Source organism: Globicephala melas, chromosome 9, assembly GCF_963455315.2.
Source record: "Globicephala melas chromosome 9, mGloMel1.2, whole genome shotgun sequence".
NCBI classification, from domain to species: domain Eukaryota; kingdom Metazoa; phylum Chordata; class Mammalia; order Artiodactyla; family Delphinidae; genus Globicephala; species Globicephala melas.
The window spans coordinates 23,484,071-23,510,538 of NC_083322.1; the positions used below are offsets into that span (position 1 = coordinate 23,484,071).

Sequence of the window (26,468 nt, forward strand, 5' to 3'; positions counted from 1 at the left end):
GAGAAGTTATGAATTTGCTCAAGGTCAGTAAGTGTTAAGATTCCAGCCTAGGTCTTTTTGACTCTAAAGCTCACATTTTCCCACATGATACTATGTTATATAAAACATTGCACCGACCAGCACAAAATTAGGTTGTGCTGCAGTAAAGAGAGACCCCCAGATCTTAGTGGCTTCTAACAACCAAGTGTTGCTTTATCCTCGCATGTGATGCCTTATTCACATGCATCACAGTTGGCTGGGAGCTCTGCCCCATCATCCCCCAGGACTCAGGCTGAAGATGGGGCAGCCACTGGACTGTTGCCAGTCCCCATGGTAGAGGGAGCGGGAGCTCTGAAGGGTCTAAAACTAGCAATTAAATACCCTGACATTGAATTGACACACATTGCTGCTACGCACAACTCACTGGCCAGAATATTACATGAAGATTCCAAACCACAAGGGGGCGGAAGTGCTGTCTGACTGGACAGCAGAGAACAGAAAGTATGGCAAGTAGCATTCAAACCTGCCATGAGTGTCTGGAGCGGGACTTGGCACCTAAATGCTCAGTAAACACCACTGTATGCCCCCTCCCCTTCCCCGGCTATGAACAGATCATGGTGAAATAATGCTTCTTTGGATTAAGAGACTGGCATAATGAACAGGCCCTTCATTTTGCACTTTCTTCAACACTTTTTTCTTTATTGGCTTTCAGCTGGATCATAGGATGCTGGCAGCAGTACACAATCTGGGTCAGATTGTCCCAGGGCCTGGGTCTCCAGTGACTTGATGTCTGACCATGTGTCAAGGGTCTCCATCAGTCAAGGTCAAATGCCATGTTGCAGGTGACGGATGACACTCACATGTCCGTGACACACTGCCCATTGGCTCAGGGCTACAGGCAATCCCTGGCTGGCGGCTGTAACTCCAATGCTTCTTCTTCCAGACAGGGAGGCATATCAGAATGCAAGTGAGTGACAGGGGCGTCATCATAGGAATATGTTGAATCTGATCTAATCGATAAAAAATGCATCAATCATTTGAAAATCTGAATAGTTCATTATTAATAACAAATTTTCTATGACACACCTCATAACAGACATGCAGTGTGTCAGGACATCACCATGAAGGAACTGCTGGTCAAGATGATGCCAGGCCAATCCATTGTGAAAATGAAAAATTGTGTCAATTAACTGGTTGTTTTATCTACATGGTGCCAAGGAATTGATTGGAAAGAACATTTTGTCCACACTAACTGAATTGGCTAGTGGTCTTGGCATTGTGTAGACCCAGCCTGAGTATTAAGAATGTGAGCATAGGGGCTTCCCTGGTGGCGCAGTGGTTGGGAGTCCGCCTGCCGATGCAGGGGAAACGGGTTCGTGCCCCGGTCCGGGAGGATCCCACATGCCGCGGAGCGACTGGGCCCGTGAGCCATGGCCGCTGAGCCTGCGCGTCCGGAGCCTGTGCTCCGCAACGGGAGACGCCACAACAGTGAGAGGCCCGCGTACCGCAAAAAAAAAAAAAAAAAAAAAGTGTGAAAAAAAGAATGTGAGCATAATATCAAATCATGGACTGTCGGACTGAAAGGAATCGTCAGAGACAATTTTCATACATTCCCCTCATTGACAGATACGGAAACTAAGGAACAACCAGCGTTAAAACATTTGCTGAGGGACACGCAGCGCAATTGTTAACTATTGTTTCAGAAGAGGTAAATGTGGGCACATCTTCACCCACAGCATTTTCAACATTTTCTGTAGCTATTTCAGAACCAAGACGCTCAACCCAATGGCATTGCATACTTTCTAAAAGTAGACAAGAATTTGAGAAACACCCCGTGGTGCAATTGTTCATTGCTTAAACTTGCTGCTGACTCATTTGCCTTCCACTTCTTTACCAACATGGTTGTGGCATCCGTCACTTACATTGGCTCTTTTCCCCAGCTGGTCCCATCCTCCCGGCAGGGCTGGGAAACGGGATGTAGTGACATCACCTCCGCGAGTCCTCATTGGCTGGTGGGCGGGGCTCAAAGGTGAGGACTCCGATGGGACCTGCTTGGCGCAGGGGTAAGCCTCCTGTCCTCCAGCATGAATCCTCCAGCACGAAGCAAGCCACCTGTTGCCCACGAGAGCAGGACGTTTAGGGCCAAAAAGAATTTCAGGCTTCATCTTTTTGAAAAAGGACAAATACCCCCCACAAGCAAACAACTCCTGCTGGCCGCACTTAAAGTGTTGGGGGGAAAATGTCTCATCCAGAAATAGTCCTCGGATCAGGGCCTTCCACACTCCCACTTAACTGTGAATTGTATTTTTTCACTCACTTTGGGTTTCTGCCCCTTGAAACGCCTCTAGTCTGAGACAGGCGATTTTGTGGTGTCCCTTTATCCCCTTTCTCAAGTCTGCTTCAGAGACCTTTAAGGCTCCTCGCTTCATGGTCTGGGAGGGAACTCCAGAGCAGTTCTGAATGGCCCCAGAGTCACTGGCCAAGATCTAGGCTGTCCACTGTCACTGCCCAGTCTAGGATTTTGGCAGCTCTCCTGGCCCCACAGGCCCAGATGCAGGAGGCAGCCTTTGGCATGGACAGAGAGCTCTTAGGCTCAGGGCCAAAAAGTCAGCCCTTTCCCCCAGATGGAGCACATGGGACTGCCCTGCCCCTCCCCTGGACATCGCACCTCCCGTGGGTTTGTATGGCTCAGAGAGTATTTGGAGTTGGGTCGGGGTAGGAGAGCAGGGAAGATGGGACAGTAGGGTGACATCCTGGGACCATTCTGCTCCTAACCCACACCAAGTAAGAGAGGTGGAGGAAGAGGACCATGAGAGCGATTCTGGGTCACAGCGGGTGCCCCCCTGTCTCCTGGTTGTGATGGATTGTTGAAAAGCCATTGCAGAAAGTCTTGCCCTTTCCAGCCCTCCTTGCTGGCTTTGGTACCAAGCTGCAAGCACAAACACACATACACCACTCCACCTTATAACACACATACTGGTCATCCCTTCTGGGCCTTCTAGGGGGGTCATCCCTTCTAGGTTCATATTCTGGAAAACCCTGCTGGTAAAGGAATTGATGGCTGAAGAATTTAAGACTTTCAGGGAGAAGAGAGTTAGGAGAAGAAAAGTCAGGAATGAACTAGAGAAAACCCTTATAATGGTTTTTATGTTCAGAAAAGAACCCAATCTGAGCACATACTGAATAAAGAGTATTCTAGAACATATCATATCCACACCTATGGAAATACGAACCTGTCAGCCAAGCTAGTGAGCAATTCAGCAACGTGAGTATCACTGGGAATGCACTCTCCCAAGGGCGGCAGCACCACTTCTAGGAATATACCCTAGAGAAACAAGTTCAAGGATGTTCACTGCAGAATCATTTGTGACAGTGAAAAATTGGAAACAACTTAAATGTCCATAAGTAGGTGAGCAGATGAATTGTGGTCTATTTGTACAGTTTAATGTTATTCATCAATTAAAATGAATGAGCTAGGTCTCCACCCATTAGCATGAATAGCGCTTGGAAACATAATGTTAGGTGGAAAAAAAGCAAGTTCCAGAATGATAGTTCAGTGTGACACCACTTATGTGAATTAAGAAGCACTCAAAGCATGGCAAGGTGTAATTTATGAGTTATTCATATGTAGTAAAGGAGGAAGACATGTATGAAAAGAAAATCCATCAATTTCAGGACAGTCGCCATGTTTTTGAAGGAGGAAAAAGGGTGCAAAGGGGACTCTGCCATGTCTGTAAGGTTTTTGTTTGTTGGTTTGTTTACTCATTTATTTATTTTTAACTGATCTGATATGAATGTGGCAAAATGTTAACATTTGCTATTTCTGGGAGTGGGTGCAAGACTTTCATTATATTACCCCCTTGTATTTTTCTGTATGTTTGAAATATTTCAAAATTGAACAAAGAAAATTCCCGTGGCATTTTGCCCCCATTTACATGAGCAGTAATGGGTATGGTACTGTGATTTTCCATTTTCATCTTGTCCTTGAAAGAAAACTTTCAAGATTTCCCTTCCTTATACCTCTAACAAAATGCTTGTGTGCTTTTGTTGTTGTTGTTTTGGACATATCATCAAAAGGGACATTTTTCCAGCCACTTATTCTGTGCCCTCCTGATCTCACGCATGGCTCCGTCACCCGGATACCTGGAGAAACAGGTACAATCCAAGCAGGCTTCACCCAGCCTCCTCGGCACCTTAGCCCAGTCCCTGGGCTGGAGTCTCACCTCTGCCCAGGAGGGCTTCCTGCCAGACGCCTGCTGCCCCTCTGCCTGGAGGGGAGGCCCAGGGTCTGGTTCACTTTCTCTGTCCTTTCTTTACCTTTCTCAAAGTTTCCTCGTGAAACCCTCCCTACTCCTTGGCCACCACATCTCCCTTTTCTATCTCAGCCCTGAGATTCATGATTCCACCAGCACTGACCCACTGAGTCCTTCTCAAACTGGAGTGTGCATCAGAATCACCTGGAAAGCTTACTTAAACCCAGATTGCTGGACCCCACCTCCAGAGTTTCTGATTCAATAGGTCTGGATGGGGCCCAGTGGTGTGCTGGAAGCTGCTCTCTGAAAAGAAAATAGGCACTGATTTGTAATGTTTGCCAGTTTCCATGGTGTAAATATTCCCACCGCAGCTGATTCCAAGACCCCAAGGCGACTGTCACTAAAGGTGGAGCTGGGGAGCAGATGCGCACATTTTCGTTCTCCCAAGGTGACGCAAACCATCTCAGCACGCCCTTGGTGCTGGGTGCTGGGACCAAGAATGTGCGTTTCTAATAAGATCTCAGGTGTCACTGAAGCTGCTGGCCCAGGGACCACACTTCCAGAACCACAGCCCTGGAAGGCTGAGCACAGGAGCGTGGGGTTTGGGATGGGATTCCTGGATTGTGTGGGTGACTGCAACTTGGACCTTAAAAATCCCACCTTCTTAAGAGGAGCCCAAAAGGAGATTTCCTGCTCTGAAAGCAAAGGCAGCTTTATGTCCTGGGGACGGGCATGGGCTGGACCGCTGGGAAGACAAGTCCAGGGTGCATCTTGAGGGGTGCACTGGCCTGACGTTCTGTCCCCTGTCCTGAAAGCCCCCTGCCCACAGACCACTAGCCGTGCTGCTCCCACCTCCTGCGATGGTCTGCTCTCTCTCCCCCCGCCCAGGCCCTGCAGCGAGGGAACACCGTCCCACAGGATTAGTGTACACTAGTCCCTGGGGGCTCTCGAAGGAAAGAACAGTGTCTGAGGGTGTCCTGCGACGCTGGGAAAAAAAGAAGGGAGGGAAGTGGGAAAGGAGGCATAAGAGGATAGGAAAAGGATAGAGAGGGAGGGTGGGAGAGGAGACAGAGTCCAGAACAGAGTCTGATGATGGGGGGGGGGAGGGCTCAGCAACTCCCAGGGGACTCAGGTTACACCCAGATTAGGCACAAATGAAAGCACCAGATGACAACTGTCTATTCCCTTCCTAATGAAATGACAGCTCTCTTCTGGGAGCTCTTTGGTCCTTCCACTGTCACTTCCCCAGGCTCAGCCTGGATGAGGCCACCTCTGGGGAGAACAAAGAAGGCTTTGTAGGCTCTGCTGGGAGGAGAAAGCTCATCCCCGGGAGGAAGGCAGGATTAACATACGCGCTCCGTGATATTATCAAGTTGGTATATAGGATTATATGTCATTAGGATTACAGGGTATAACAACTCCAGGTGCATTTGACATTTCTATTCAAACGGTACTTTGGGGAAACCTATAGGTTTCATTGCCGGTAATTTCTCTGACTCCTTCCTCCCGGAGGCTCAGTGTTCTGTCTCAGCCTGCCCACCCCCGTACCGCACCCCCCAGCATCCCTTGGCTGGCGCGCCCACGAGCTCCTCTGCACCCTCACAGCTCCCACCCTCCAGACAGCCGGTGGGCCTGGGAGGGGAGGGATGGTAGCTGAGAGAAGGAATCCAGCTTCCTCTGATCTTCTGGAGGCAGAAGCTGAGGCCCAGAGAAGGAAGGGGACTGGTGCAGGGACACTCCCTCAGCTTGGGATGCCTTGCTCAGGTGCTGCTGGGGAACCTTGAACAGCCGCAGAGGGGGGACACCGGCCACCTGGAGAGACTTCCCATTTTGCCTTGAACTCTTCTCCTTTCATCCCTCTCTTTCTAGATTTTCTTTCGCTTTTTCTGTGCCACCTCCCCTCCCCCACCTCCCTCTCCCTAAGACTCAGCCTTGGCCCCTCCAGCTCTGGCGGCCATGCCCCTCCCATCTTCGTCTCTTGCCCCCAGGATCTGCGGACTGGCTTCAACCCCTTACGGTGCTGGCCACGGTCCTTGGGCCACAGCACACCTCCTGTCTGTTTGGGTGCGTTAGGTAGGGGGCATGCAACCACGGCTAATTTCAATCAGACAGCTCACTGCCAAATGAACACATACACACGAAAGCAGGAAGACGCAGCAATGCACAGGCAGCCGAGCAGACAGTCCCCAGAGCTGACAGCCCTAGGCTCAGAGTGGGGGGCCTTCTTCTCCACGGTCATGACTGACAGTGACTCCCCTCCACGCCCCTGCAGGGAGGGCATCATTGGCCCCATGTTACTGATGAGGACACTGAGGTACCCACAGGGAGGGTAAAGGACTTTCCCGAGGTGACACAGCTCACAGGGGGAGGACCTGAGATTCGAATCCAGATCTGATTGATTCTGAAATTCAGGTTGTTTCCATTAACATCGGAAACAGGTGCCTTTTCTGAACCCTCCCTCTCCCTGGGCCCTGCTCTCTTTCCTGGGAACAGCTTCCCTGGGGTGCAAGGCTCTGAGTTGCAGCCTGAGGGGCTCAAGTGAAGGGCCAGGGACAGTCAAACGCCTGGAACGTGGACCCAGAAATTCCCTTTGAAAGGTGGCCTAGACCCAGGAGAGTGGCCTGTGGTGCAGACCCCCTCACTGAGAGGCTTCTTCCCTCCAGCAACCTCTCCCTCCCTCCTCCCCTCCCTCCTGCCCTCCATCTGTTTCTTTCCTCTCCATCCCTCTCAGGCCCTGAGCCCCTCAGGCCTGTGCCTCAAAGAAACTGCAATTCTGTGCGCAAGATCTGCAGGCCTTGCCCTCCTAGAGCGGAGTCGGACTCTGCAGCGGTGGAGCGACCCGTGAGTGGAGCTCTCTGGAGGCTGTGGGGCGCACTACCCCATTCTCACCACACGATGCCACCCTTGAGCTGCAGATGCGTTCCCCACTCGCGGGCCCGTGGGCAGGTGGCAGGGCATGACCTCCTTTGCACTGCGTGGGGTTGGGAGGTCAGGGTGGCACCAGGGGTAGGAGGTCCGGCAGTCACAGGCACTAGTCAGCCTTACTGCCTTTGTCACCACCCTATCATCGCCCACTGATGTCTGTGTCCGGGCGGGGGCTCCGTTGACCTCACACAGCTACAGTAATTGCTCTGGGACCCACACGCCCAGCCCTCATTCCTGACACCACCCCCGCCCCAGCCCCCAGTGAACACCAGCCTCATTCGGGATCCTTTAGCACCTCTGAACTCAGCGTGGGCCACACATCAGCTCATGTGTGACTTGCCTCTTGCGGCTTCTGCATGGGGAAGGAAACTTCCAGCTGCCTTGTTTCTTGCAGGCTGTGGCTCTGGTGTGGCCTCTAATGGCTAATGGACCTGGGGAGGCCTGACACGGTGCCCCTCACCGTGGGCTTCTCGGGCACAGCAGCCAGCCAGGGCCAGGTGGGAGGATTCCAGATAAGGAGGGGCAGGGGAGCGAGCCTTTCCTGGATGGAGAGTGTCAAGTTCGGGACCTCCCTTAGTGGTGGAACACGAGACAGGGCTCACTGCAGCCACAGCAGTGATGTCCAGACACCCAGCAGCTGGCAGGAGGGACGGCGATCCACAGCCACCTGCAGTTGTCACAACCCATCCTCTCCCCCATTTAGAAAATGAAGAACCTGTTTATATTTTCCCTTTTATTTATTTTTTTGCTCCGCGGCCTGTGGGATCCTCCCGGACCAGGGCACGAACCCATGTCCCCTGCATCGGCAGGCAGACTCTCAACCACTGCGCCACCAGGGAAGCCCCCTGTTTATCTTTATTTCACATTTCTCCATATCACATACGTCCTCCTCTGTCCTTCATCCCAACATTGTTCGCACCTTTGGTAATGTTTCCTTGGGCCTTAAACCAAGCCTTGTATATGACCTCTGTCCTCTGTTCTGTCCCCTGTGCCCTGGGGGCTGACACCATGTGGGCCTCCCCCAAGGGTGGTCCCTCAGCTCCCCGACGCCCTGCCCCTCCTCCTCTCCAGCGGGAGCAATCCCACCTCCTGTCTCTAGAGGTCTCTGTATCCCGAGGCAAGCAGCTCTATTGAATGCTTAACTAACACAATAAAGGATTGCATTGGAAGGATTTGGGGGTGGTTCATAAGGTGAACGGGGCAGCTGAAGGTCCAGGCTGGCGGAAGGCAGGTGCCAGACAACTCAGGGGATGCCGGCGGCACGAGCTCACAGTCTTCCCATTGACACCGCTGCTACTTAATCAGCATCGACGGTTTCGTTCCCAATCTTGTACCCTCCCCACGGGATTCCAATTCCCAGGCCTGTCTTGGGTCTCTTATCCAAGTGGGCAGGGAAAGGCAAGGTGTCTCGAGTGACAGTCCCACCAGGAGTCCCCACAGGGTGGGAGAGGTAATTCCCCAAAAGGAGCCTAGACAGAGGTGGTCTCTAGACAGGACAGAAGGCCGGAGCCCAGCTGCCACACAACATCTGCCACCTTCAACAGAGCCACTCCCGTTTTTCCTTACCTTGTGGAATCTCCCATAGACTTTGCACACAGGTAAATGATCGAAGGCGTGGTGGAGCACCGATGCACAGAGAGGTTCAGCACTTGCGCTGAGGTCACCAGCAGCTCTATGGCATGGCCAGGTTGACGGCTCCACTCCATGTTGCGGGTTTGGTGTGTGACCCCCCTGGAGCCCTCGGGGGCGTCCCCTCTGTAGACAAGGCCTCCCGCAGATACTTTTTGGGGTAAGGGCTTCCTGACTACTGTAGAGAGGAACAGCAAGCCCAGACCGCAAAAAGATCCAAAGGGGCCGGCAGCCCTGCTTGGGCAGAAGGGCAGGAGGGGAAGGCGCATCCCTCCAGGGCTCGGCCCGCAGGACGCCTTCTGCTAGCGCGATGGAGCCAGGACCTGGGGAGAGGAGAGGGGCGGGGAGCAGAGAGCTGAGCCCCAGGAAGCAGGTGAGCAGCTGGAATCCCAGTAACCCCTGCCTCCACCCACCCAACGTCACAACCTAATTCTTACCTGGTCCGTTTGGTGGGGAGGCCGGCAGGGCTGGGAGGACGGTAGTGCACCCCCAGGCAAAGGGGGCCCCCTGTATCCTCTCTGACCTTGGAGGATTTTAGTCTCCTGCTGTGACTGAGGTTCAGTTAGATAGTCAGGCTGGTGTAGGGGTGGGCACTGCCGCATCAGTGTACCCAGGTCCTGCTGGGAACTCTCCCAGAGTCACAAAACGCCAAGAGCCCCAAGAAGAGGATGGTGTTGGATGAGAGCTCTGAGGCCAGACACCTCTGAACTTGCAGGCGTCTGCTGCTGGTCTGCTCTGACAACGCCCTCTGTTTCAGCAGATGAGACCGTTATGGTGAAGTCAGGGGTCAGGTGCCAGCTGGCTTAGCCCGAGAAACCTCCCCTGCTCGTATCAAGTGAGCTGCTTCGCAAAAGTGGCAGCTAAGTCCCCGCATCTCAGTGTCCTTCCCTAATGAGGGGCGTCAGCAGAAGTCCCTGAGCTGGCCTGGCCTGGGTCTTACCTGCCTTACCTGGAGGACGCCCCCCGACCCCCAGAGGCCACAGGTGCTGAGGAGTGCAGGGAGTTGTAGCCCGGTCAACATCACAGGTGTGCAGAACGGATGGCTTCGGCCTGCGGTCCATTGCAGAGCTCAGGGTGGGATGGTTTGGCCTGTGCTTTTCCTGAATGAGTCGAGGACGCATCTGCATCCTGCCAGAGAGAAGTGGGCCCTCATGCCTCCCCGACTCCCAACACGGGCTTGTTAGCAGGGGCCGCCTAGAGACCCTGGCCCTGCTCTGTGGGGTGGTCCAAGGAAGAGACAAGAATGTGGGACCTGTAGCCACGGAGGAGAGCCTGTGCCTCCACGTGGGGGGCCCTGGACCTCACTCACGGCAGCTCAGGACCTGAGCCTGCTTGCTCAGCCCTCCCCCCAGCCCCCGCCCCGACCCCCGGGAGTCCATACCTGATGGTGACTCAGCTGCATCACGAGGACTGGGGCCTGCGGCTGCTGCAGAGTCTTCACAGGAGTGGAGAACCACCCCCAGCCCGTCTGAGCTCTGGCCGCTCCCGGGTCCTGTCCCCCCACCCCGTTCCACCCTCACCAGCATGGTTCCCTGGGGATCCCATGGTTCCCTCCTGCCCCACTTCCACGGCTGCAGCCTGTGCCACAGCCAGCGTGGACCTGGCGTTAGTGGCTTGGGGAAGGCACACTGGGGGGTTGGAGCCGAGCCAGGCAGGCCTTGGTGCTGGACCATGAGGCAGGGCCGCTGAGGGCCACCAGGGAGTAAGCCAGGCCCTCCCTGCTTGCACTGGCCCCCTCGCCCCCCACAGGCATCACCTGAAGCCTCCTCTCCAAGGGTCCTCCCTCTGACGTCTGCACTCCAATGTGTTCCCCTGTGGAGGCTCGCTGCAGGCCGGCACATGCCGCCCACTTCATCTCACAGAGACCCCGCTGAGTGGGTACTCTCAACACCCCTCACGGGGGGGAGCTGACCTGTCTAATCACCACTAGCGAGCGGCTGAGAGCCAGCTGGAACCGAGCCGGGGGTCAGTCTGGCCCTAAAGCCCACGCAGCGCCCTCCCCCCTTGGCCCTTGGCCTCCAGGACAGACAGGACCTAGACTATGGCCGACGGCCCCTCCCTGCCCCTTGCCTGACTCTTTCCTTCTCCCACTCCCTGTCTGGGGAGTTTCTGCTGCCTTTGAATCTTAGGTCAAGTCCAATGTCTAACAGTGGGTACTTCGCCTCTCTGTACCCCGGCTTCCTCATCTCTAAAGTGGGTGTCATAACCCCGTGCGTGGCTCAGACAGAAACACCTCATGCTCCTGCTACCAAGTCTCCCCACCTGCACGCACCTGTGCCCTTGACCTCGTCCCCTTCTGACCTCCGGTGAGTCGTCCTGCTCCAACCTGAGGCCCACCCCTCCCCTGTGCCTGGAGCACCACCCCTTCCCCATCCCGGCCACCTCACGGACACTGACTGGTTGTGCTCCCTTCCTGGGTCACTCCCACCCGAATAAAAGCTCTCCCCTGGCCACGCGGCCCTCTCTAGCTACTGCCTATCTTTCAGGCAAAACTATTTGCTACTCCGCTTGCCCTGGTCCCACTCTCTCTACAACCCCCTGTAGTCATTTTGTCCCTGAGACCACTCCTGTCAAGGTCACCATCATGTCCATGCTGGAAGTCCAGTGGTTGGTTCTCCAGACTTGTCTCACCTGACCTGTCAATAGCCTTGGACACAGGTGGTCGCCTGATCCTCCCGGAAAGGTCTTCTTCCCTCGGCTCCAGGAGTGCCCCTCCCCCGCCTGTCCGCCTACGCCACTGGCTGCTCCTCTGCTGGCAGCATTGAGAGTCACCGCCTCATCTCCCTGACGCCCGCACCCCGCCGCCCCCCAGTGCCAGAATCACCAGGGTGCAGTGCGTGCACCTCCCCTCCTCTCCCTCCACACTCAGCCTTTAGTGATCTCATCCAGGTCAACTGTGACTCCATCCCCCCCCCCGCACCCGCGCTTCCAGTCGGCTCCAGGTTCGGCCTCCAAAGGCCTCTCTGATTCTGAGTCTCTATGCATCCCTCCTAATGCCCCAGGATTGGCCGAGCCGTTCTGATCCTGGTGCCTCCCTCCTCTGGCAATAGCTGTGTACGTTGCTGAGATCCTCACCTTCCCAATGTGCCTCTTGGAATCTGGAAAGTGTAAAACGTGGGGTGGCGCACGGGAAGAGGGCCTCAGGCTGCCCTTCTGCTCCAGCTCTTCCCACGCAGGCTGGACCAGGTTCTCAGAAGTGCTGTCCTCAGGCCACGTCCCTGCTGATGGGAGGGGAGAGGGACCTGTCCAGTGCGTTGTGGGATGGGGAGGCCAGGGCTCCCTCTGTTTCCCCAGCTCTTCCGCCTGGCACACCATCTGCCCACACAGGACCAACCTCACCAGGTCCAGACACTGTCCCCTGTCCGAGCCCAAACCCAGCCCCTCTGCTCGTCCCAAGGAGACTGCCTCTCCCCCGCTCCCCGCAGGCTCTTCATCCTCTTCCTCCCCTCTTTCCCTACTGAACTCCTCCCTGCTCAGTCCACCAGTTCCACCTCCTTCCTGGCGCTTCCCTGGGTTCCCTAATCCCTGTCCTGAATTCCTGCCGCACGTGCCTCAGGGCCACCCATTAGCCCCCTGGTTGTTCACCTGGCAGAGGTGAGCTGCGTGCCGGCCAGATGCCATACCTGTGCGGGGTGCTGGGGATCCAGAGATGAGCCCACCACCGTCCCTACCCACCAGGAGCTCCCAGCTTAGAAGCGAAGTGTAGACACGGCCCCCTGGATGCCTTGAGCCCCTCAGACAAAACTCAGCCCCCACTGAGTTCGTCAGCCTCCCCAGGAGCCGATCTCCCTCAGGACCCCTGTGCCAAGGCACCAGCACAAACAGTGACGGGCCAGGTAGGCAGCGATGGGCGCCTGAGGAGGCGGCAGAGCTGAGGGTGCCCAGGAAGGGGGACTCCTCCAGGCGGGGTGGGGGCAGCATGAGGAGACGGGGAGGGGGGGGCTTCACCAAGGAGCCTGGCAGGAGCTGTGCTGGGAGGAGTGGGGGGTGTTGAACTTCTAGCACTGGGGGGTGGAGAGAGAGATTGAAGCAAAAGCTCTAGGTGGAAACAGGCTGGGGGTGGGGGTGGGGTGGGGGTGTGTCGGGGAGGGATGGGGAGAAGTGAGAGAGGGTGCAAGGCCATGGCCGAGCTGCCGCAGCGCTGGACGTTTCCTCCAGCTGCCATGGGCCGCTTCTGAAGGTTGGGTTTGTTTTTTTTTTAATTTTTAATTTTATATTGGAGCATAGTTAATTAACAATGTTGTGTTAGTTTCAGGTGTGCAGCAAAGTGATTCAGTTATATATATGCTATGTTTAAAATGGATAACCAACAAGGACCTACTGTCTAGCACAGGGAACTTTGCTCAATATTATGTAACAACCTAAATGGGAAAAGAATTCTGGAGGTTTTTGAGCAGGAAAAATGTATGAAATTGATTGGAGGAGGCAGATTCTGACACACCCTCACCTCGGGGGATGTAGCCCCTACTCCCCGCTGAGAGTCACTGACCGAGCGTATCTTTGAATAGATCATAAGAGCCAATTAACGTGAATCGTTAAAGACAGATTCTTAGAGTTATCAATACCCTTAGTCTAACATTTCTCTTTAAAGATGGAGAAACTGAGGCCCAGAGAGGGCAATGGCAGTGTCTAAGGTCAGAGCTATGAGCCTAGTTGCAGGGCAGGAATAAAGAAGTAGACAGAGAATGGACCTGATGACATGGGGTGGGAGGGCGAAGCTGGGGCGAAGTGAGAGTAGCGGCGACATATACACACTACCCAATGTGAAAGAGTTGGCTGGTGGGAAGCAGCAGCATAGCACAGGGAGATCGGCTCAGTGCTTTGCTATGATCTAGAGGGGTGGGGTAGGGACGGTGGGAGGGAGGCTCAAGAGGGAGGGGGTATGGGGACATGTGTGTGCATACGGCTGATTCGCTTTGTTGTGCAACAGAAACTAACACAGTATTGTGAAGCAATTATACTCCAATAAAGATCTATTAAAAAAAAGAGAGAGAAAAGAAATTGATTGGAGGAGAGGCTGCAGGTGGGGGAGAAGTTAGACGCTTTGCAACAATTCTGATGAGAGGTAACAGGGCGGACCTGACCCAGAAAGATGGCAGGCAGGATGGATGCAACAAATTTATGAGGATGTCATAGTCAGCAGTGGACGATGTACAGGTCATCTGGGAGGCGGGGAGAGGGGTCAGAGCAATGGGGACAGAGGGGCAAACTCAGGGGGAAAGTGACCTGCAGTCCAATTTAATAAACGGAAGTTGACGACCCACTGTGTAGAGGGCCACTTTCAGCAATGATGATGACCATGACATGTGAAGGGCAGAAGGGACAGAGGGAGGCAGAAATAGAAGCTGGAGGCTGCCCAGAGAGGAGAAACAGCAGAAGGAAGGGAGGCGGGCACGTGGATGTGGCCACTGTGCTCCGGGCTGGCATGTGGAGGCCTCCCTGGCACTGTCCCTGCAGCCTGGCTGGGTGGAGGGGCTCCGCAGGGCATGCCTGCAGGAAGGCCACCCAGCAGGCTGCTGGACCTGGGGGGATGCCCAGCCTGGGAGGGAGGCGGGGCTGCACAGGGTGCCGGGTGGGCCGGGGTCTCCTGAGACCGTGGAATCCCCACCCCAGCCTGGAGCAGGGAACTCAGTGGAGATCTGCTCCCAGCACCATTGAGTGGTAGCCGCTGCACCAGGATCCAGTCCCAGCTCTGTCAACTGGCTGGGTGACCTTGGGAGCCTCCGTGTTCCCTCTCAAAGGCCACCTTTAATGCCTCTTAATTGTAAAACAAGAGCGTTTCAGACACACAGAGGAGAGGGTGCCTCCACCTCCTGGCTGTTCTGCCCCAAGTGGAGAGGCCACCACGGGCACCTCCACTTCCTCACCCCTTATTTCTAATATGTCTCAAATTCAAACTCCTGAATGCATTTTGAATCCACCTGTTCGCTCCCTCTGCCCCACTGCCCCTGCCCTATAGAAGACTCCGTCCGCTGGCTACCTTGTTGACCAGAGCAGCCTCCTACCTGGTCACTCCACGTCCACTCACACCTCTGCAATTATTATTATTTTTTTTTTAGTGCAAATATGCTCATGTCCTTCTCCTCCTTAAAAAAATCTCTAAATGGTCTCTTATCACCCTTAACTTAAATCCATGCATGATCACCTGCCCTGCCCAGCACCCGGGGCTCCTCCTGAGTCAGTCTTTCCCTCTCTCCCCGTGCTCCAGCCACACTGGCATTCCTCCAGCTCTTTGAACACGTCAGACTTGCCTTGGGGCCTTTGCCCTTGCTGTCCCCTCTGCCAGGAGCCCCAGCCCTCCCTCTCCGGTTGGATAACTCCTGCTTTCTCTGCACTCCCTCTAAGAAACCTTCCCTGAGCACCCAGATGAAATCCACTCGGTTAGTCCGTTGCATAGCACCCTGTACGTCTTCCCAACACTTAATCTCCTTTTGCAAATGTATATTTATTAGTGTGATTTGTTTGTTTATTTGTTTAATGTCTGCCTATCCCGCTGGACTGTAAATCCGTGAGGACGGAAACCTTGTCTGTCTTGTTAGCTGATGTACACCTAGCACCCACAGTTAGTGTTGATGGGATGAAGGAAGTGAGAAATTAAAGAAGGAAGATAAAGAGGGAGGGAGAGAAGAGAGGGGGAGGGGGAAGGGGCTGTGTTTTCATGTTATAACTGCTGCTACCTCAGCAGACCCTCCCCACAGAGCTGCAGGAGGCGGCCTCTTCATACGTGCATCCAGCCTAGTCCTGTGTAATAGGACCCCTGCTAAAATTAGGCCTTTTTACATTGTGATTTCATCACTTGCTAAATCACCTTTCCTGTATCTTTCTTCATTTTAGCTTCATATGTTTCGATGCAACACCCTTGGTAACACATTGGCCCTCGTAATTTTCTCAATTTCATATTTACATTTTCCTTTCTTCGTGTTAAAGTAGAAACACTCCTTATTCAAGTTTTACTCATTAATTTATAGGACATTCTTTTTAAATGCTCAGTAATAATATTTTCTGGATCTATTGTAAGTTCTTATTGTGCCTCATAGTTTTATTAACCATAAAATGAAACTAAATAGAGTAACAGTTGTTTAATTTAACATCTGAATCTTGTTCAAGAAATAATTTAGATAAAAATAACTATTGTATATTCTGAATGGTGGGTGAACTGAGGTACTGCAGTTTATAGAATTTCATTCTATTAATAATCTTAGAGTTTCCTGATGTGTTTCTTTCTGATGCTAATAGGAACCCAACTTCCCACCCCCACTCTGCCATCTGAACTCACTGGATCTGGGAAGTTGGACTCTGAAAAGAGGGCCTCAAAATCTGAAAACTGCCATGATTCGCTGGGGGTCTCCAGGATCTGACCTCCAGCAGAAGGAGCTTTTCCCAAAGGTCAAATATTCACATGTGCAGAGAAAACCCTCCTTCCCATTTAAAGAAGAGGCCAGGCCTGGAAGCATCACCCTCTGGATTCAGGGAATCAAGAAGCACTGTAAATGGTACAGCAGGCGAGCACCCGAGGAGGAGTGGTTTGGGGAGTTGTGCTGCTGGACCTGCCTCGAAGGGCCCTTGGAGAGGGTCTGGGGCTCAGAGCTGTGGCCAAGGGCACATCCAAGCATCGGGGAGATGGTTCTCAGCAAATGAAAGCAGAGGAGGTGGTCTGGAGGGAGCCTGGGACAGGGAGATGGGAGCGGAGGCTTGGGGCTGGTTTTCCACCCTGTGGGGGAAGGAGGCAGCCTGGGTCTAGAGGAGGAAGGGCTCATCCCAGCCTCATCCCAGGCTGCCCTGATGTCCTCTGGTGGCCGTACAGATCCCTAAGCTGTGGGCAGCTGCCGGACTGGAGTGTGTCGGCCCTGGAAAGTTACCCCGACCCCTCCCAGCCACAGTCAAGGGATAAGCCTGTCTTCAGGCCTTCTCTGCTATTCATGAGTCAGGTCCCTGGCCCTGGCACCGCTCTGGGAGAGTGAATGGAAACTCACGATTCTGACGCTGCAAAGGTCATATCCAGATTCTGGGCCCAAAGCGCAGGCCCGTGTGGAGCCCTGAAGAGAGGCCAGCACTGCCCTCCTACTCCCCTGCTTCCCCTGCCTTGGTCGACTGCCCTTGGAAGAGCCTTTCTCTAGATCTCCATCTTCCTCCTTCTGCCCCGACCTCTCTGCCTGTCTCCCCACCAAAACTGCCTCCTGTGGAAATGTGGCTTTCTTCTTCCTGGGGCAATAAATAAAGCCAAGGGAGGCAAAGGCAGAGAGAAAAGTGAAGGGGAGGGTGTTTGCACCCAGTCCCCATCCAAGGTCCCCATGGAGACCCGGGCAGCGCTGGGAGGGAAGCTCGGGCAAAGCAGGCCAGCGCGCACCAGGCACCTGCTAAGTGTCGCAGCGTGACTGTGACCCTCACGGCGTGGGCAAGGAAAGTCTGTATGGCATCATGAGTAATTCTGACCCCTGAACTGGGGCAGAGAAGGCAAAAGCAGCTGTTGGACTTTGACTCCAGCCCCGATAGAGTCACTAGGACTGGACTTGCCCTCCTGATTGGAAGCACAAAATGTGTAAAGCAACTATTTTCAACCATCGGGTCACAGGCAGCACAAGACTGCAATTGCTGAGAAGGGAGAGGCAGGAGGTGAGGCCCCCGTTTGCCTCAGATTTCTACCCAGGCGATTTCCACATGGCAGAGATCAGAGTTCAGGGCTGTTGAAGAGGCCAGAATTTGAGGGGCCAGATAGCTGGTATGGGCTGAACTGTGCCTCCACCCTCAGCAATTCACATGTTGAAGCTGTAACCCCCATACCTCAGAATGTGCCTGTGTTTGGAGACGGGGCTCTTAAAGACAGGAGTAGGGCTTCCCTGGTGGCACAGTGGTTAAGAATCCGCCTGCCAATGCAGGGGACATAGGTTCGATCCCTGGTCCAGGAAGATCCCACATGCCGCGGAGCAACTAAGCCCGTGCGCCACAACTACTGAGTCTGTGCTCTAGAGCCGCGAGAGCCACAAATACTGAGCCCACGTGCCACAACTACTGAAGCCCGCATGCCTAGAGCCCGTGCTCCACAACAAGAGAAGCCACCGCAACGAAGAGTAGCCCCCGCTCGCTGCAAATAGAGAAAGCCCACGCACAGCAATGAAGACCCAATGCAGCCAAAGATAAATAAATAAATAAATAAATATTTTAAAAATAGAATAAAAAAATAAAGACATGAGTAAGTTAAAATGAGGCTGTTACGGTGGGCCCTAATCTAATCTGACCGGCATCCTTATAAGAAGAGGAAATCTGAATACACAGAGGGACACCTTGATCTTGTACTTCCAGCCTCCATGACTGTGAGGCTGGTTAAGCCACTCAGTCTGTGGTACTTTGTTACAGCAGCCCTAGCAAACAAACACAATAGTGGAGAGAGGGGAGTTGTGCTGAAGGAGACTGTGGCATCTGCAAGGGTGCTGAGGGCTGGGCTGCTCTGCACAGGACAAGACTCCACAAATCCCAGCAGGGAGCGGCTGCTGTACAGCGTTACTACAGGTCATTCAGGGCCCAGAGACCAAATTCCAGTCCAACCAGAAGTAGCAAGACCTCAGTAAGTACTTGGAGCATTCAGGAGCGATCCCGGAAAGTCAACACCTTGGGCTAACAGCCATGACTTAGAGTCAGTGTCATACCCTAAGACCAAGGAAAAAAAATAAAAAACAGCGAAGAAAAAAACATTAGCCTGCCAGGATCAAGATGATCCACCTGCAATTAATGTCTACCAGAACCAAATCAACACCCTTTAAAGGAAGAAAACACGAACTAGACTCCTTACAATGTCTCATCCATAATGGCCAACAATACAGTAAGAAAACATTTTAGATGTGAGAAGAAACAGGAAAATGAGACCCATTATCAACAAAAATAGATCCAATACAAGCAGGTCCCCAAGTAATAGAGATGTTATAATCAATAGAAAGGAATTTGTAAACAACTACCATAAATATGTTTAGACATTTAAAAGGAAAAGATATTCATAATGAGTGAACAGATGTAGAAATTTCAGCAGAAAATGGAAACTATATAAAAGATCTAAATGGAAATTCCAGGACTCACAGCTACAAGATCTAAAATAAAAAATTCACTGGATAAACTTAAAACATCAGATTGGAGTCTCAGAAGAAAGGGTCATTGAACTTGAAAATAGATCAATAGAAATTATCCCATCTGAAGAACACAGAAAAATGATTTAAAAAAGGAACAGAGACTCACTGACCCATGGGACGACATCAGGTAATTTAACATAAAAAGAATCAGAAGGAAAGAAGAGAGAGAATTGAGCAGAAAGGAATATTTTCAGGAATAAAAGCTGAAAATTCCCCTAATTTGGTGAAAAACGTCCACCTACAGATGTAAGAAATGACAGATCTAAGAGCAGTGCCCTGACTTGAGGCTGAGGAGGAAGAGGGGGCTGGACAGGCACCAGAGAGCTGGAGAAGGCTGGTAATTTGGGAATCAGTCTGGGAGTGTGGCCTGGGCTGAGCAAGTACAAGGGGAGAAAGGAGGGAGGGAGGGGCTGGGAAAGGGGGGCAGATAGGAGGGAGAGCATCTGCAGTGCCAGTCCTTTGCTCTCAGCAGACATATGACCTCAGGGAGCAGCTCTGGAGAAAGAAACCGGGTAGAGCCCACAGTCAGCACCTGACGAGAGGGTGGGGAAGGGGAAAGTGGGAAGGCAATAGCTCGAGGTATTTTATTTTATTTTTTAGAAGTTTACTGGTCAAGGGAAAGGAAGTAGAAAGAGGAAGCAGCTGAGGAGGGTGTTGGGTGAGGGGAGCTGTTGCTGTTTACAGGTCCTGGGGAAGGGGCAGATGGCTTAGGTGAAATGACGGAAGACAGAAAAAAAAGCAAGGATGATTTTTGAAGGAGTCAAGCAGGTATGAAGCCAAGGACTCAGGGGGAGCCCCTTGGAAGCCCCTCAAAAATACCAACACATTCTGAAGAGAAACAGAGGATATGGTAAATGATGTTTCAACGTGGTGAGAAAGGAGGTTGACGGAGCTCAAATCCTGGAAAGTGTGGTGAAAATCATGATCCCTTCCCATAGTAGCTCACACTTAGACGAGAGCAGGCGCTGCTCTAGGCACTGACATTTGCCCACACGGCTATCTGTGAGATAGGGGCTATGTTTCCCCCCACTGCTACAGAAGAAAATCCCCCAGTGCCGCAGCCAGCAAGGGGCAGGGTCAGGATTTGAACCCAGGCAGTGAGTCTGGCACCAACATCTCCCTATTAACCACTACACCTAGAAGGGGCTTCCAGACATGACCAGTTGGGGAGAGGCGCACTGTAGGGTGAGAAGGTCAAGGACACCCCCTTCTCCACTTAGAATGTGACCCTAAAGTAATTGTTCCTAAAAACTAGGGTCAGAGACCCTTTTGGGGAGCTGATAAAAAGTAGACTCTCACCTTAGAAAACATACTAACTTTTCTCATGATATTAGGGGGTTCATGGCTCCCCCAGATCAACCAATCCATGCAGGGGCTAAGCCCAGGACTGGCTTTACAACTGAAGGACTTATTGTCCCAGCTGCAGGGCGTGCTGCCACCCTGACGGTCCCCATCCCTCTTCTGGAACCGTCCTTGACTGGGGAGGGCACCTTGCCCATTGCCTTCTCCTTCCCAAGGCAAAGCACAGGAGTTAACTGACTCGGCGGCTCTGAAGGGCTCCCCCCCCTCCCCAGTGGGTGCAGATCTTGAGAGTGCGAGCTAATAAACGTCCAGTCTGTTACTCACCCTCCCAGAGTCAGCTTCTGGGAGAACCTGGAGAACTCAACCGGTGACACATGGACTCCTTCCTTTCATCATAACAGCAACTAGCAAGGGAAACATACATGCTAGATTAAGTCCTGCATCCCCTTTTGGCAGGTAATAAGTCTGAAACTTAGATGGCTGCCTGCCCAAGGTTCCAGAGCCCGCAATAGCTACAGTCAGATGTAAACCCTTTCCATCCAGGGCCAAATCCCATAGGCACTACATCCTCTTTCATCCAGGAGGGGGCAGCCCCAAAAGAATGCACCAGGAAGGGGAGACAGGTTGGGCCACTCTGATGTGGAGGCAGAGCCCCTGGGTCCTAGAAGGGTGCTCCATCCTTGTGCTGCCTGGGCACATTCAGGGTTGGACAGTTTTTAAAATTTTTTTTTAACATCTTTATTGGAGTATAATTGCTTTACAGTGGTGTGTTAGTTTCTGCTTTATAACAAAGCGCATCAGCTGTACATATACATATATCCCCATGTCTCCTCCCTCTTGCGTCTCCCTCCCACCCTCCCTATCCCACCCCTCTAAGTGGTCACAAAACACCGAGCTGATCTCCCTGTGCTATGCAGCTGCTTCCCACTAGCTGTCTATTTCACGTTTGGTAGTGTATATGAGTCCATGCCACTCTCTCACTTCATCCCAGCTTACCCTTCCCCCTCCCTGTGTCCTCAAGTCCGTTCTCTACATCTGCATCTTTATTACTAGGGTTGGACACTTATGGCCAAGCCGCCCAGAGGCCACCTTCAGCAGGGAGTGCCGGGGGGGCCTCTGAGCTCAGCTCTGACGGGGTCTTGCAGGATGGGGATGGCAGTGCCTACAGGTCACACCCTCACCCAGAAGTCTGCCTGCTGACCCTCAGGGAGCCACAGACCCGGGTGTGTATCCCAGCCCTGCTGCTTGTTAGCTGGGTGGGCGGGGGTGGGGGTGAGGGATGGTCTCCAGTGGGTCACTCCCCTCTCTGGGCCTCCCAGGCTCCATCAACGGGCCCAGGGCGAGTCAGCATTTTTCTCGCTCCCCACTGCAACTTTCCAAACATACCTGCTCCTCCTCTGCAGGGCCTACTTTCCAGCCACACCCACCTCCCCGCCTCAGTGCCATCCTCCCAACTCCCTGGACACTCCTCCACACTCACTGAAACCTATGTCCAGCTTACTGTCTCCCTGTCTCTCCCAGCATCATTTGGGGGTGACCTCAAGATCCAGGTAGAATGCCCACTCAACAGGCCAGCCTTGGGGCCTTGGGCCTCCTGCTCTCCAGGTCTTTCACCTCTAGCTCCCTTCAGGCACTCACAGCCTTGGCCAGCTCCCAGCCGCCCTGTCTCCACCAGCCCCCTTTCTCCCAGTGGACCAGGCCAGCTGGATCTGCTGGCCAGATCACCTGAACCACTCCCTCCTCTCAGCGTTTCCCCTGCAGTAGAACACACTTCCTGTGGTCCCAACACAAGCACAGACTTTTTGTAACTGTCAGAAACGTGACAGAGCATGAAATCAGTTACATAAGTTATCTGGCTTAAGCCATGGTGCATTCTGTTTGTTTTGTGACAGGGCAAAAATGGAAAATTTTGCCTCAAGGTGGACGTTTTAAAAAAGACAACCTGTGGGCTTCCCTGGTGGCGCAGTGGTTGAGAGTCCGCCTGCCAATGCAGGCGATACGGGTTCGTGCCCCGGTCCGGGAGGATCCCACGTGCCGCGGAGCGGCTAGGCCCGTGAGCCATGGCCGCTGAGCCTGCGCGTCCTGAGCCTGTGCTCCACCACGGGAGAGGCCACAACAGTGAGAGGCCCGCGTACCGCCAAAAAAAAAAAAAAAAAAAGACAACCTGTGCTCTCCGAGAGGCCTGCTGTGTCGTGTGTATCCTCTCAGTTCCTCATGATCCCCGTTGCCAACGTGTGGGACCTGCCAGGTCCACAGCTCCACCGGCTGCCTTCCACATTCACCCATCAGAACGCCAACACCGCCTCAGGCCCACAGTCCCCTTCCACACCCACAGCGCTCCTAGAAAAAAATAATTACATCATCTTGCAAACTGAAGCCTCCCAAAGCCAAGGTCTTCAACCTCAGTGTGGCCTGGCATCCATGACAATCCTCTGATTTTCCTCATTTCTCTCAGCAGCTGTTCTCAAATTCCACTACATGCCTCCAGCCCTCACCACTAACCCGGGAGGATAACCGTGCTTCCTTGACGCCATGGCAACTGAGGCCTCCAACCATGACCGGCCCCAACTGATGTGGCCTCTCTCACCTGTCCTGGACTCTTCCCCTCCAGTCTCAGCGTCACAGGCTCCTGTTCCATCAGTTATGTCCTCTTTCTCTTACGTCCTCAAGTGTTTCCTCTCCCGTGGACATGTCTCCACAAACCTATTCATACTTTGAGGAAGTATGCTCAAAATACGTACTTCCTTCATTCTGAGTCACTATAGCTTTGGTTCTCTCTCTCTTCCCCTTCTCAGCTAAGCTTCTGAAAGAGTAGTCTGTAGTCTCGTACACCAACATTAATGGGATAAAAAATATTATAAACTGAATCCAGCAGAAGAGTAATAAATATAATAGTATAAACGACAAAGTGAAGTTTATTGCAGGAATTCGAAGACTGTCAACCTTAACAAATCTATCAATGCAACTTGTCTCAGGAATAGAGATTAAAGGAGAAAAATCATACGGCCATTTGATAGATGCCCAAAAGGCATTTGAAAAAATATAGTGTACATTAAAAAAAAATCCCCAGAGTAAACTTGGAATAGAGTGATAATTCCAAAGAGGGATAAAGTACAAGTCTAAACCAGGAACTAATGTCATGCTTAAAGATAAAACGTTATCCTGTAACTATGCAAAGACGTCCTTGATTCAAGCTGTCATGAAAGATTGTATGGAAATAAGTTCTAGTCAATGCCATAGTAAAAAAAAGAGGGTTTCCCTGGTGGCACAGTGGTTGAGAGTCCGCCTGCCGATGCAGGGGACACGGGTTCGTGCCCCAGTCCGGGAGGATCCCACATGCCCGTGAGCCATGGCCACTGAGCCTGCGCGTCCGGAGCCTGTGCTCCGCAACGGGAGGGGCCGCGGCGGTGAGAGGCCCGCGTACCGCAAAAAAAAAAAGAAAAAGAAAAAGAAAAAGAAAAAGTGATATAATTATTGGAAAGGGAGAGTCAAAAACCTGATTAACTTCACAGAAAATCCAAGGATCAAGTGAAAATTATTATAATTAATAAGTTGATTAAGGTAGTTACAAAAGAAATATAGAAAAATATATTAGATTTTCTACATAATGGTAACAACCAGTTAGAAAATATAATGGGAAAAAGGGTTGCATTCACAATAGCAACCAAAATATAAAATATCAGGGAAAAAATCTTAACAGGAAGAGTGCAGGACCTTATAAAGAAAAGCTCTCACATTTTACTGAACAATTCAAATGAATAGAGGGCCATACTCGGTTTTAAGATAAGACGACTTGATATTGTAAAAATGTCAATCTTCCCCAAATTCATCATGAATTTCTCATAAGTGCAATCAAAATCTCAATTGAGTTTTTGAGTTGAAGTTGATAAAATAAATCTGACATTAATCTGGATGAATAAATGTGAAGAAATACATAAGAATTTTTCTGGGAAAAAAAGACTGAATTAGAGCATCCCCTGATGCTTGTCATATCAAATATGAACAAATATATTTTAAACCTATAGTAATTGCAGCAGTAAAGTATTGGTGTCAGAGTCAACAGATGGATCAAAGGAACAGAACAGAAAATCCAACTGGCATTTCGAGACAGTGGGGGAAAGAATATGCTGTTCAAGAAATCGTGCTGGCATATATACAATGGAATATTACTCAGCCATAAAGAGAAACGAAATTGAGTTATTTGTAGTGAGGTGGATGGACCTAGAGACTGTCATACAGAGTGAAGTAAGTCAGAAAGAGAAAAACAAATACCGTATGCTAACACATATATATGGAATCTAAAAAAAAAAAAAAAAGGTTCTGAAGAACCTAGGGGCAGGACAGGAATAAAGATGCAGACGTAGAGAATGGACTTGAGGACAGTGGGAGGGGGAAGGGTAAGCTGGGACGAAGTGAGAGAGTGGCGTGGACATATATACACTACCAAATGTAAAATAGATAGCTAGTGGGGAGCAGCCGCATAGCACAGGGAGATCAGCTTGGTGCTTTGTGTCCCCCTAGAGGGGTGGGATAGGGAGACGCAAGAGGGAGGAGATATGGGGATATATGTATACGTATAGCTGATTCACTTCGTTATAAAGCAGAAATTAACACACCATTGTAAAGCAATTATACTCCAATAAAGATGTTAAAAATAAATAAATAAATAAATAAATAAATACTATTAGAAACTGGAAAAAAAAGAAATCGTGCTGGGATTTTATGAACACTATTTTCTTCTGATTTGATTTGATTTACTGAAATAATGAAATTTTCCATATGTCAAAGACACTATATTGCCAAAATATTTACAGATAAAATGTTATGATATATGGGATTTGCTTCAAAATAATGGGCGGGAAGTGGGAGGGATATAGATGAAACAAAATTTGCTATATTTTGAAGCTGGGTGATGGACATGCCGAGGCTAATTGCACTATTCTTCCCTTCTTTTATATATGTTTGAAAATTCCCCCAAATAAAAAGTTTTCAACCTCATACGAATTAAAAATCCAAACTAGGAAAATATTTGTGATATGACACACAAAGATAAATGTCCTTAATACATGTTTCTCTTAGAAAGCAGTATAAATTTTGACCATTCAAATAGGAAGACAGAGATGCTGTTGAATGAGAAAAAAATCAGATTGAAAATAGTGTGCAAGCTAGGATGCCATTTCAAAAAATATATATCAGGAAAAATATCTGAAAGAATATATGCCAAAATGTTAACTGTGATTTTTCTGAATGATAAGACTGAAGATGGTTTTGCTTCCTTTTTTAACATTTTTCTGTATTTTTCAGATTCTTTTATTATGAGAAGCAAATATTACTTTTATAATTAGAAAAAATAAAATTATTTCTATTTTTTTAAAAAGGAAGGAAGGAAAGAAGGAAGGGAGGGAGGGAGGGAGGGAGGGAAGGAAGGAAGAAAGGAGACCCGTGTCTTGTGCTTTCTTCCAGAGCTCCTTTATATCTATACAAAATATATGTGTTTACTTTTTAAAATGGAAATGGTAGGTAGCATGCTGTACACACTGTTCTATCCTTGCCTTTTCCACTTGACAGTAGATCTTGGTTTATACCAATTTAGTCTCCCACCAATAATGCATGAATGCCCCCCATCCTTGCCAATACGCTATTCTATTTTTGATCTTTGTTGAGTTTTGATGGATGAAAATTGACATCTCATTGCAATCTTCACTTGCAGTTCCCTCATTATAAGTAAGGTTGAGCATCTTTTTATCTGTGCAAGAGCAATGAATTTTTCTTTATCTCTGAAGTTTATTCACATCCTTTGCCCATTTTTCAATTGGATTTTTCATTTTTTATATTGATTTGTAGTGATTCTTTCTATAGAAAAAAGTAGGCATTTGTCTGCCATATATGTCTGCAAGTATCTTTCAGCAATTTATCATTTGTTATTTGATCTTGTCTATATGTGCTTTTTTCCAATGCATATGTATATATAAATATATTTTTTATTGAGGAAGGGGAAGGGGAAGAGTGGGGTATTTTGTTTGTTTGTTTTTAATATTTATTTATTTATTTGGTTGCGTCGGGTTTTAGTTGCAGCAGGCAGGCTCCTTAGTTGTGGCGGGGGGCTCCTTAGTTGTGGTTCATGGGCTCCTTAGTTGCAGCTCACTGGCTCCTTAGTTGTGGCATGTGAACTCTAAGTTGTGGCATGCATGTGGGATCTAGCTCTCTGACCAGGTATCAAACCTGGGCCCCCTGCATCAGAAGCATGAAGTCTTAACCACTG

At 50.9% G+C, this 26,468-nt stretch overlaps 1 protein-coding gene across 2 annotated transcripts in view; it reads right to left on the reverse strand.

The window, feature by feature from the left end:
- Window positions 1-685: 685 nt before the first annotated feature.
- Window positions 686-26,468, reverse strand: part of LOC132597868 (uncharacterized) — a 41,109-nt gene continuing 15,326 nt past the window's right edge. Inside the window, exons 2-8 of one of the 2 annotated variants that reach the window (XM_070046318.1) lie at window positions 20,531-20,610; window positions 11,862-12,007; window positions 9,727-9,914; window positions 8,724-9,109; window positions 3,213-3,304; window positions 1,902-2,091; window positions 686-984 (exon numbers count right to left, since the gene is read on the reverse strand). In XM_070046318.1, the coding sequence (XP_069902419.1) occupies window positions 781-984; window positions 1,902-2,091; window positions 3,213-3,304; window positions 8,724-9,109; window positions 9,727-9,913 (1,059 nt within the window). In that variant the 5' untranslated portion in view covers window position 9,914; window positions 11,862-12,007; window positions 20,531-20,610 and the 3' untranslated portion in view covers window positions 686-780. Of the gene's footprint in view, window positions 990-1,901; window positions 2,092-3,212; window positions 6,147-8,723; window positions 9,110-9,726; window positions 9,915-11,861; window positions 12,008-20,530; window positions 20,611-26,468 lie in introns of those variants that run through there. The other variant, XR_011377714.1, reaches the window with a different exon arrangement.